The 12457-nt window shown below is 48.6% G+C and overlaps 1 protein-coding gene across 3 annotated transcripts in view; it reads right to left on the bottom strand.

The window, feature by feature from the left end:
• Positions 1-12457, bottom strand: part of slc12a4 (solute carrier family 12 member 4) — a 216504-nt gene that overhangs the window by 61217 nt on the left and 142830 nt on the right. For all 3 annotated transcript variants that reach the window (XM_038806749.1, XM_038806750.1, XM_038806748.1), the window contains exon 9: positions 3011-3175. In XM_038806749.1, coding sequence (XP_038662677.1) covers positions 3011-3175 — 165 coding nt within the window. The remainder of the gene's footprint in view (positions 1-3010; positions 3176-12457) is intronic.

The following is a 12457-nucleotide window of genomic DNA, read 5'->3' as shown; positions in this document are numbered from 1 at the left end:
GCTAATGACCCAGTACAGAGGACGGTGATCGATGCAGAGACCCGATACAACGAGCCCCATGTGGCCACCCAGGCTGTCATTGAGTGGTGCAACAAACTCCTCAAAATGCGGTTCCGATGCTTCGACTGCTCTGCTGGTACACTACATTACAAACCCCAGAGGGGCCCCCACTTTGTGATGGTATACTGTGCCCTCCACAACCTGGCACAGCAGCAGAGCGACATGCTGGAGGTAGAAGAACATGCTGCCACCTCAGAGGAAGAGGAGGATGAGGAGGCGCCAGACCAGGAAGGGCTGGAGGACAAGCCCAGGAAGGACTCACAGGACCAGTCGGAGAACAGAGGACAGGCAGCAGAGGCGAGGATCTGGCAAGCCCGGACGGCCAGGGAATCCCTCATGCTCACTCGCTTCATGTAGAATGTAACCTCATCTGTCATTCTGCCCTCCCCACTCCTTTTCCCCCATCCCTCAGCCTCCCCCCCCCTCCCTTCCCCAAGTGTTCCATCCTCCAAGGGTCTGTGTAACATCACTCTTGGACGATGGGACTGTGTCGGCGCTGTCAGTGGGTCTGAGGGCAGGGAGTGATAAGCCGCTGGGAGCTGAGAGCTGGTCCTCCTTAATCCAAGACAATGTCTGACTCCTGCCTGCCCGCCGGGTGCTCTCTCACACACATCGCCTGCACATGGTGCCGGAGAGGGGGGACCCTCATAGCGTTCTACCCCCCCTAACCCAACCCCTCTCTCTCCCATGCCTTCTCAGTGATCCTCGACCTTCCGTGCTCTAGGTGTATCCCTAGGATGCACATCAGAGGTGGAGGCAGCCTGCTGCCTATCCCGTCCCGTAGCCTTTGATGTCCCAGCGGACATCCACTGGAGCCACTGGGACCCACATGCCGGCTGCACATGCCTCGCTGTGCCACCCTGCTCCTGGTATTGATTTTGAGATGCATCGTTGTCAGAGGGTTGGGTTTCAGGGGGCCTGGTGGCCGCCGTCGGATAGCTCCATAGGATAGCTCTGGGTTGGCACACAGTCGGTGCCATAAGGTCCCTGGGCTTCACCTCGGCACGGAGGGGAACTGGATCAAGCCCTGGCTGCCCCTGCATCATCTGCCTCCTCAGTGACTGGGATATGCACTGGAGCACCCCAGCAATGCCCACCTGTGACCGGGACAAGTCGAAGAGCTCGCCCATGGCCGTCACCGCCCAAGCCACTCCTTGGACACCGCCACTCTTGCTGCCGACGTCATGCACTAGGTTCGCCACTGTGATCACCACCCTGGCATTGTTGGCCTCGGTATCATGCCTTGCTGGCGCATCTCCTGCACCCGTAGCCTCTGGGACTCCTCCAACTGGCTATGGACTTGCTGGAATGTCGCTGACATTCCTCTCTTAATTATACAGTCACACCCTAGCGTCTGTACCAGCTCTGGATAAACCTGGCCCAGAGGTTCAGCATCTGACTGGGATCCAGCTGGGTCCTGAGATCCAGCAAACCTCCCACAGCTGTCTTGCCTGGATGTTACTGCTACTGCCTGGAGTGCATCTGCAAATGTGTGGTTTGTCGACTATTGTCGCCCACCGATGTGTGCACCTCTGCGCTGGTGGAGCATAGGGGTTACCACCCCGGAAGGGTCAGCACTGTCAGATGAGGATCCTGTGGTAAATGGATATGTGGTCCATGGGAGGGATTGGTCATTATCAACTCATTTGTGACAGGTCATCTGGGTGGGGGTTGGTGGAACGTCACCTCTGCGCCATAAGCCAACCACTGCACCGTACCCCACCTCTGCATCGGTGACAAATCTGTCTTCTGCCACCCCCAGAACCTCCAGGGCACTTTCCTGGTAGGGGACGAGGACTCTGATGTCTGGCACCCCGTTGCATATCTGGGCCCTCTGTTGTGGGCCAACTTTCCCTGCGGGACACAGGTGGGCATTTTGAGCTGCATGCATCGTACATCATAGCGTGGGCGGCACTGCACACATCGTGCTAAACGGTGCTGGGCAGGGGCAGTGCCAGGCGCATGCTGCCAGGGTGTGGGGTTGTCGATAGGGAGATGCCGGTAACAACCCACCCATGCGGCCCGGTGGAGGTCGTTGACCTTCTTACAGCATTGGGTTCCAGACATCTTGCTGACGCTCCCCAAGCTGACAGCAGCTGCCACTTCCTGCCTGGCGGAACTGGCTACACCATGGCTGATCCTTCGAGACCCTCAAGCAAACAAGACATCCTGTCTGATTTTGACCGTGTCCAACAGTCTGCCAGGTTGACATCCCCGAATTATGGGGCTTGTCTCCTCAGTGGCATGGCTGCGAGCTGTGTGGGGTAAACTGTGCAGTAGTGGTTTATGTGCTGCTCTTGTTAGTAGGGGGCTGGCGAGCTTAAATCAATTAACATTGTGACGGCCTCGCCAGGCCGAGCATTGGGGAGCTCGCGGCAGTTCCTGCTCGCTACTACACTCGTATCCTATATTTAAAATTTTGTGGCAAACCATGTTGTTTTTGTTGTAGTGCTATGCTGTTTAGAAACTGAGCTTTGCCAATCTAATCTAGTTTCCCCACAGAGCTTTATAGTCAGCAGGGGAGCAAAATCTTCATCTCGTCAGTCTCAACAGGATTTACTTCTCGATATGAAACTGTATTGTGTGTTGTGCTGTATTGTGTCCACACATTGTCTGTGTGGAGTCTGCACGTCCTCCCAGTGTGTGCGTGGGTTTCCTCTGGGTGCTCAGGATTCCTCCCACAGTCCAAAGATGTGCGGGTTAGGTAGATTGGCCATGCTAAATTGCCCGTAATGTCCTTAAAAGTAAGGTTAATGGGGGGGTTGTTGGGTTACGGGTATAGGGTGGATACGTGGGTTTGAGTAGGGTGATCATTGCTCGGCACAACATCGAGGGCCGAAGGGCCTGTTCTGTGCTGTGCTGTTCTATATGTATTAATTCACTCTTCTATATCAGTTTTTTCAAGCACATCATTGTAAGTTCTTTATTGTAATAATTCAAGTTTCCTCACCAGTTACTGAAGGGAAGAAGATGCCAACCAACAACGTAAAGGTAGTAGTAATGTCTGCAAACACATAGACTGGCAGATTTCGTTTTGATCCAGAGGCTTCAACTGATGATAAAGCATGCTTTTGGAGCATTTCCCCTTTGGTCATGTAGCTGCTCCATAGATTTTCTACATGAAAATTGAACAAGATTAAATTGTGAAATCTCAACTGCAGTAGATTGAAAGGAAGTAAAACCACCATGTGCAACACCTAAAAATTAAACTTTGCCCAACATATTAGTAAAAGGTTAAGATTTAAACAAATGAAAGTCTGTGCAATTCAGGATATTTGAATGGTAATTTTATACAAAAAGCACATTGAATATTGCTGGGTTAAATGTTCAAATCTAGATTTAAAGATTCAAATCTAGATTTTTAGAATTTCTTTTAGTAATTAATACAATATTTAGCACTCCCTGCAAAAAGTACAGTTGCTATATTAAATATGCACAAAGTGGGACTTGTAAAGAAATTATACAGTATGATGCATTGTACGTAAACATTATTTATGACAACTACAATGCATCAATAAATTATCCAAAGTACAGTATTTGAGAGTTACTTATGTCTGACAATTATTTCCAGACACATTAAGCAAGAACAGAAACAATATGAAACCAGATCTGCAACCCGCTATGCCCACCCAAAACAGAGTTCGGGACTCTTTTTTTTCTGGCCTTGGTCGGGAACGCCCTGGCGAGGATGCACTTACTGCATGTGCATAATCACAGAAGTTACATTTTTCATCAACCAACTAGTTACAATAGAACATATAATTATTTCTTTTAAAAAATAGACCTTGCTTTATTAAAGAATGCTAACATGATGTGCTTTTATAATCACAAAAAGGCACTTTAAGCATTTCTTGTTACTTGACTTTAAATCACTGAAAATGAAATTTAAAAACACTACAAAAAACATTTATGAGTCTCATTTGTGTGCACTATTCAGTTTCATGCCAATTTGAAGAGTCTCCTTGAAAGGTCACAAACAGGCATAATGTCGACATGCTCATTATTTTGAACGGAGGCGTAATCAGTTTCGCGGGTGGGGTCAATTTCCAGAATGACGCTTTTTAATCCAGTTTTAAGATTCTGGAATTATGCACGCTGCGACATACATTCAATCTTTCGCAATCTTATGTGTTGATTTGGCTGCTATCAGATGAATTGTGCAGCAGCAGTGCCAACTAGCAGGTAGTCAAGGCTGTGGAGTGAATTACATCTAGGTTTCAAGTATTACCATATCAGAAACACTAAATGTACAAAATTATTTTAGATAATTTCATGTTAATTATTTAAACTTCAAAATTGCCTGGTATAATAAATTCAATGTGTCATAATTTGCTGCACTAGTAAATCTAATTATGCCATTAGTTAGACTTGGCTTTACCTGTTTAATCTTCATTATAACTTGCATCAAAAATGGATGAGTGTGAGAACTAAAAAATAACTGGTCAATGGAGTCCAGGACCAGGCAAGTGTGGAGGTTTGAATGAAATTAAATGAAACTTCCTTATTGTCACGAGTAGGCTTCAAATGAAGTTACTGTGAAAAGCCCCTAGTCGCCACATTCCGGCGCCTGTTCGGGCAGGCTGTTACGGGAATCGAACCGTGCTGCTGGCCTGCGTGGTCTGCTTTCAAAGCCAGCGATTTAGCCCTATGCTAAACAGCCCCTGGGTCCCACTGTGAAATTTCACAGAGGTCAGGTTGGGTGAGAGCCCATTGGGAAGGGCATCCAGGGAGTATTATGGCCTCCCTCCAGGGAGTATTATGGCCTCCCCAAGTCCATTGGCAGGCAATGTAAAATTTTGTCCCTGGAACCAGAGTGATCAAGGCATGCCAATCAGATTGTGAAATCAACAGCTCAAGGACTGAGAAAGAAGTGTAAATTAAAGTGAATGAATTCAGCAGCAAATCAGATACAGAAAGGGAAGCAATGAGACAAAGAAGGATTGGACTGAAAGGTGAGAGACAGAAAAGGAATGGTAACCTTTTTCACATTTTTAAAATATTCAATAATCAGACATTAAGGAAGAGACTACATAGAACATTACAGCGCAGTACAGGCCCTTCGACCCTCAATGTTGTGCCGACCTGTGAAATCACTCTAAAGCCCATCTACACTATTTCCTTATTATCCAATGGCCATTTAAATGTCCTTAATGTTGGCAAGTCCATGACTGTTACAGGCAGGGTAAAGAACCTACCTCTGACATCTGTCATATATCTATCTCCCCTCAATTTAAAGCTATGTCCCCTTGTGCTAGACATCACCATCCGAGGAAAAAGGCTCTCACTGTCCATCCTATCTAATCCTCTGATCATCTTGTTTGCCTCAATTAAGTCACCTCTTAACCTTCTTCTCTCTAACGAAAACAGCCTCAAGTCCCTCAGCCTTTCCTCATAGGATCTTCCCTCCATACCAAGCAATATCCTGGTAAATCTCCTCTGCACCCCTTTCCAAAGCTTCCACATCCTTCCTATAATGCGGCGACCAGAACTGCACGCAATACTCCATGTGGCCGCACCAGAGTTTTGTATAGCTGCAACATGGCCTCATGGCTCCGAAACTCAATCCCTCTACCAATAATAGCTAACACACCGTACACCTTCTTAACAACCCTATCAACCTGGGTGGCAACTTTCAGGGATCTATGTACATGGACACCGAGAACTCTCTGCTCATCCACACTACCAAGAATCTTACCATTAGCCCAGTACTCTGTCTTCCTGTTATTCCTACCAAAATGAATCACCTCACACTTTTCTGCATTAAACTCCATTTGCCACCTCTCATCCCAGCTCTACAGCTTATCTATGCCCCTCTGTAACCTGCAACATCCTTCCGCACTGTCCACAACTCCACTGACTTTAGTGCCATCTGCAAATTTACTCACCCATCCTTCTACGCCCTCCTCCAGGTCATTTATAAAAATGACAAACAGCAGTGGCTCCAAAACAGATCCTTGTGGTACACCATTAGTAACTGAACTCCAGGCTGAACATTTCCCATCAACCACCACCCTTTGTCTTCTTCCAGCTAGCCAATTTCTGATCCAAACTGCTAAATCACCCTGAATCCCATGCCTCTGTATTTTCTGCAATAGCCTACCATGGGGAACCTTATCAAATGCTTTACTGAAATCCATATACACCACATCAACTGCTTTACCCTCGTCCACCTGTTTGGTCACCTTCTCAACGAACTCAATAAAGTTTGTGAGGCACGACCTACCCTTCACAAAACCGTGTTGACTATCGCTAATCAAATTATTCCTTTTCAGATGATTATAAATCCTATCTCTTATAAACCTTTCCAAGGCTTTTCCCACAACAGAAGTAAGGCTCACTGGTCTATAGTTACCGGGTTTGTCTCTACTCCCCTTCTTGAACAAGGGGACAACATTTGCTATCCTCCAGTCTTCTGGCACTATTCCTGTAGACAATGATGACATAAAGATCAAAGCCAAAGGCTTAGCAATCTCTTCGCTAGCTTCCCAGAAAATCCTAGGATAAATCCCATCTGGCCCAGGCGACTTATCTATTTTCACACTTTCCAGAATTACTAACACCTCCTCCTTATGAACCTCAAGCCCTTCTAATCTAGTAGCCTGGATCTCAGTATTCTCCTCGACAACATTGTATTTTTCCTGTGTGAATACTTAAGAAAAATATTCACTTTGCACCTCTCCTATCTCCTCGGACTCCACGCACAACTTCCCACTACTGTCCATGAGTGGCCCTACTCTTACCCTAGTCATTCTTTTATTCCTGACATACCTATAGAAAGATTTAGGGTTATCCTTAATCCTACCTGCCAAAGACTTCTCATGTCCCCTCCTGTCTCTTCTTAGCTCTCTCTTTAGGTCCTTCCTAGTTAACTTGTAACTCTCGAGCGCCCTAACTGAACCTTCACGTCTCATCTTACAAATGCCTCCTTCTTCTTCTTGACAAGTGATTTAACTACTTTAGTAAACCACGGTTCCCTCGCTCGACCACTTCCTTGCTGCCTGACAGGTACATACTTATCAAGGACACACAGTAGCTGTTCCTTGAACAAGCTCTACATTTCAATTGTACCCATCCCCTGCAGTTTCCCTCCCCATACTATGCATCCCAAGTCTTGCCTCATCGCATCATAATTGCCTTTCCCCCAGCTATAACTCTTGCTATGCGGTATATACCTATCCCTTTCCATCGCTAATGTAAATGCAACCGAAATGTAACCGGTCACTATCACGAAAGTGCTCACCTACCTCCAAATCTAACACCTGTCCTGGTTCATTACCCAGTACCAAATCCAATGCGGCCTCGCCTCTCGTTGGCCTACCTACATACTGTGTCAGGAAACCCTCCTGCACACATTGGACAAAAACGGACCCATCTAAAGTACTCAAACTATAGCGTTTCCTGTCAATATTTGGAAAGTTAAAGTCCCCCATAACAACTACCCTGCTACTTTCGCTCCTATCCAGAATCACCGTTGCAATCCTTTCCTCTACATCTCTGGAACTTTTCAGAGGCCTATAGAAAGCTCCCAACAGGGTGACCTCTCTTTCCTGTTTCTAACCTCATACCATACTACCTCTGTAGACGAGTCCTCATCAAACGTCATTTCTGCCACCGTAATACTGTCCTTGACTAACAATGCCACCCCTCCCCTTCTTTTACCACCTTCCCTGAGCTTACTGAAATATCTAAACACCGGAACCTGCAACAACCATTCCTGTCCCTGCTCTATCCATGTCTCCGAAATGGCCACAACATTGAAGTCCCTGGTACCAACCCATGCCGCAAGTTCACCCACCTTATTCCGGATGCTCCTGGCGTTGAAGTAGACACACTTTAAACCACCTTCCTGCCTGCCGGTACACTCCTGTAACCTTGAAACCTTACTCATGACCTCACTACTCTCAACCTCCTGTGTACTGGAGCTACAATTCAGGTTCCCAACCCCTTGCTGAATTAGTTTAAACCCTCCCGAAGAGCATGAGCAAATCCCCCCCCCCCCCCCCCCCCCCCCCCCCCCCCCCCCCCCCCCCCCCCCCCCCCCGCCAAGATATTGGTACCCCTCTGGTCCAGGTGTAGACCATCCCATTTGTAGAGGTCCCACCTACCCCAGAATGAGCCCCAATTATCCAGGTATCTGAAACCCTCCCTCCTGCACCATCCCTGTAGCCACATGTTCAACTGCTCTCTCTCCCTATTCCTCATCTCGCTATCACGTGGCATGGGTAACAACCCAGAGATAATAACTCTGTTCTAGATCTAAAGTTCCACTTTAGCTCCCTGAATTCCTGTCTAACATCCCTATCCCTTTTCCTACCTATGTCGTTGGTGCTTATGTGGACCACGACTGGGGCTGCTCCCCCTTAAGGATCTCGAAAACACGATCTGAGACATCGAGGACCCTGGCACCTGGGAGGCAACACACCAACCGCGAGTCTCTCTCGTTCCCACAGAATCTCCTATCTATCCCCCTAACTATGGAGTCTCCAATGACTAATGCTCTACTCCTCTCCCTCCTTCCCTTCTGAGCAACAGGGACAGACTCTGTGCCAGAGACCTGTACCCCATGGCTTACCCCTGGTAACTCGTCCCCCCCACCAGTATCCAAAGCGGTATACTTGTTACTAAGGGGAACAACCACAGGGGATCCCTGTACTGACTGCTTCCTCCCAGCCCCTCTCGCCGTCACCCAGCTAGCTTCATCTCAGGAGTAACTACACCCCTCTACACCCCTGAAGCTTCAATCTATGACCACCTCTGCCTCCCGAATGATCTGAAGTTCATCAAACTCCAGCTCCAGTTCCCTAACACGGTTTCTGAAGAGCTGGAGATGGGTACACTTCCCACAGGTGAAATCAGCGAGAGTCCCTCACCTCAAACATTCTGCAGGAGGAACATTGCCCTGCCTTCCCTGCCATCCCGTCTAGATAAAACAAGAAAAAGAAAGGAAGAGCTTACCTGATATTCACTCAACCCCTTAGGTTACAGGAGGTGGAAGGGTGGGGGACACTACAAGTCTGGTGTCTCGGGTTTAGCAACCGCCCAACTTATATACAGGTACTAACAAGGCCGCTTCTCCTGCAAGTTAAGTTTTTAAATAGGGAAACGTACCTTCCCGACAGACCCCTGGCCACTGCTCCCGCCGAAAATCTGAAGGCCGCTTCCCGTGCAAGGTAAGTTTTAAACAGGGAAACTTACCTTCCCGACAGACCCCTGGCCACTGCTCCGGCCGAAAATCCAATAGTTCATACTTGGTGCAATAGAGTTCGTTGGCACGAACTAATACTTAACACAATATTAAACGAATGCCAGAAGGCCATACATGGCTCCAAAACAGGCTCCATACGTCACTTCAGACCAACCCCATACCTTCTAAACCACAGTTTAAATTACAGAAATTACAGAACCTGGAAGCCAATCCTCAAGATGCTATTTTTGCAAACAGTAGAGTGTCCTAGAACAATAATTTTCAAACCCAGGGTTGCGACCCATGGATGGGTCGTGAGCGGGTGTTGGGAGGGTTGCGGATCGATTGGTCGCAGCTTTCCCAATCGCGGGAAGAAGTGCCCAATGGCTGCAACTGGCTTTTAAAAATGCCGGCCGCGACCGGCTTTCAAGAATGTCGGCTGTGATGTGCACGCGTGCCCCGTCAGCCGGATGGAGCAGATTTATTTTTTAAATATCAAAGTCTGCCTGCCAAAAGTGGCGGCAGAAAGCCGGTCACGCGGCTGGTGCACTGATATCATGTACTACGCAGCTGGTACGCTGATATCACTTACTACACGGCCGGTACACTGATATCACGCACTAAGCGGCGAGTACACTGCTATCACGTACTCTGGGCGCCAAATTAGTGAGGCAGCTTCCTCTGTTTTGCAGCTGCCAGCAAGCAACCAAAGAACTGTACGAAGAACTGAAGATAGATCTTTTTGGACTAAGGAAGAGTGGGCCAGATACACAAAGAAGCCAGGATCTGTTTGAATTTGCTGGGGAGAGCTTCACAGGAGAGTCCACGGCATGACAAAGCAGTGCTGGTGAGAGCTCCAGGACCTCTGATGAACAACCCATACAGAAATGTACAGTCTGCACTGTAAATTATATATATATGATTGTGAGGACCAAGCAAGCTCACCAGTTGCATTAAAGGTAAGCAAAAATGGTGGGTCACAAAGGTCAACTGGCCGGTAAAAATGGGTCTCTGGAAAAAAAGTTTTAAAATCCACTGTCCTAGACAACAGCTTTTAGATGTAATCGTGCATCTGCCTTGGCCTGAATTTCCTACAGCTTTTGTGCATAAATAACAATCAATCAGTGCTATTAACCTAGCCATTATTCTGACAATGGATGATGGGCAATTGTGGCAATTTTAAAAAACACAGAATTATCCAAATAGTAGCTCAAATTTGGTACAGGATTAGTGTGTAAATAAAAACAGAAAATTGAAAAACTCAGCAGGTTTGGCAGCATCTGCGGAGAGAGAAACAGAGTTAACTTTTTGAGTCGGGACTTCCAGGTGACGTCATTTAAGGCTGGATGCACTTAAAGTAGCTCCCGGCAAGGTCTCGCATTTGATCTCTTTTTACCCGTTTTAAAAAAAATGTTTTTGGTGCCCAAACCAGATGAGGTAAGTAAATTCCTTCTGACAGGAATATAAAATCGTCAACACAAAAGCCCAATACCTAAAAGGCTCAGGAGGAAAGCCCGAAGGAAGGTGAAGGAGGGAAGATGGACACTGCTGCACCCAACACATTAGGCATGTTGTGCGCCGTAATGGTGCGCGAGTTTGAAAAGTTCGGCAAGCAAATAGATAGGCAGTTTGAATGACAGGGCCAGGAAATTAAACAATCTTTCAGAGCCACGATTGAAGAAGCTTTGGCTCCGATCCGTGTAAAATTGGTGCGAATGTCGGACGCAGTGCACAAGACAAGACGCTAAAGGGGTAGAGGAGGTCTTGTCAAGACACGAGGATTGGTTTGCCTTGACGGAGGCAGAATTATTTATGGTGGCGGAAAACAAGAAAAGTCAGAGACCTAAAGTGGAGGAGCTCGAAAACAGGTCACGGCAGCTAAACCTCAGGTTGGTGGGACTGCCAGAGGGAGCAGATGGTTCGAAGTCAACCCAGTAGGGTAAAGAGGACTCGGAACATCGACTGGGATAGGTATGCGATCTGAATATACCAGGATACTGGAGCTGAGTTGGCGAGGAGATGAGTTGCCTTCAACAGGGTACGAGGGGCGCGATTCTCCGATCACACACGGCATCGGGAAAGCCGTCGTGAACTCGGCCGAGTTTCACGACGGCGTCGGAGGCCCTCCTCGCACCCTATTCTCCCCCCCCCCATGGGGCTAGGAGCGGCGTTGCGAGAAACTCGGCTGCCGGGCCTTGACGCTTGCGTCAAAGCGGCGCGCCGAGAGTGACGCGACGGCGGCGCCTAAGTGACGTCAGCCGCGCACGCACAGGTTGGCCGGCTCCAACCCGTGCATGCGCGGTTGCCGTCTTCCCCTCCGCTGCCCCGCAAGACATGGCGGCTTGATCTTGCGGGGCGGCGGAGGGGAAAGAGTGCGTCTCTTAGAGACGCCGGCCCGACGATCGGTGGGCACCGATCGCGGGCCAGTCACCTCCTGAGCACACCCATGGTGCTCGATCCTCCCTCCGCGCCCCCACAGGCTCCACACTTACCTGTCGCGCGATGTTCACGCCGGCAGCGACCAGGTGTGGTTGGCGCTGGCGTGAACCGGTTGGGTTCGCCAGGCCGCTTGGCCCATCCGGGCTGGAGAATCGGCGGTCGCCGTGAAAATCGGCGAGCGGCGATTCCGCGACACGCCATTTTTGGCGGGGTGGGAGAAACGCGGGGGGTGTTAGGGCGGCGTGTCGTGATTTGTCTGGCCCTCCCCTCCCAGTGGGGAGCGGAGAATCGCGCCAGAGGTTTGGAGTGGTGTACCCGAAATGTTTACAGGTTATAATTAACTCGAAGGACTACTTTTCTGACAAACCGGAGCAAGCAGACGCCTTTATCCAAGAGAGGAAGTTGGGACCGCTGTGACAAGGTCTATTTTTGGACTCTGTGTATGAAGGGGGATGTTTGTATGCTGTAGATATGTTCCTGTTATTTACCGCTGTTTCACATTTGCTCTGTTGGGGGAAGGGGTCGATTGTAAAAAGTGGATTGGTACCGGTTGCTTGTTTTGTTTTCTTGAAGGGGAGAGGAGAGTTTTGTTGGTCTTGTTAGGGCGTGAATATGGTTGGGGGGAAAGTGGATATATTGGTTGATGTTAGAGTGGATTTGTTAAAGGGACCCTGTTTGGGAGCTGCTTTGTCAGCTATGAGGAGAGGGGAAGCTAGGAGTGGTTTGGGGAGAGCGGCTGCCGCCTGTTGGGCCAGGTTGGAGAGGATTATTTGT

This window comes from Scyliorhinus canicula, chromosome 9 (genome assembly GCF_902713615.1).
Source record: "Scyliorhinus canicula chromosome 9, sScyCan1.1, whole genome shotgun sequence".
Taxonomy (NCBI): Eukaryota; Metazoa; Chordata; class Chondrichthyes; order Carcharhiniformes; family Scyliorhinidae; genus Scyliorhinus; species Scyliorhinus canicula.
Note: the sequence above shows the minus strand (reverse complement) of the source record. Positions and strands in the feature narration are given on the sequence as shown.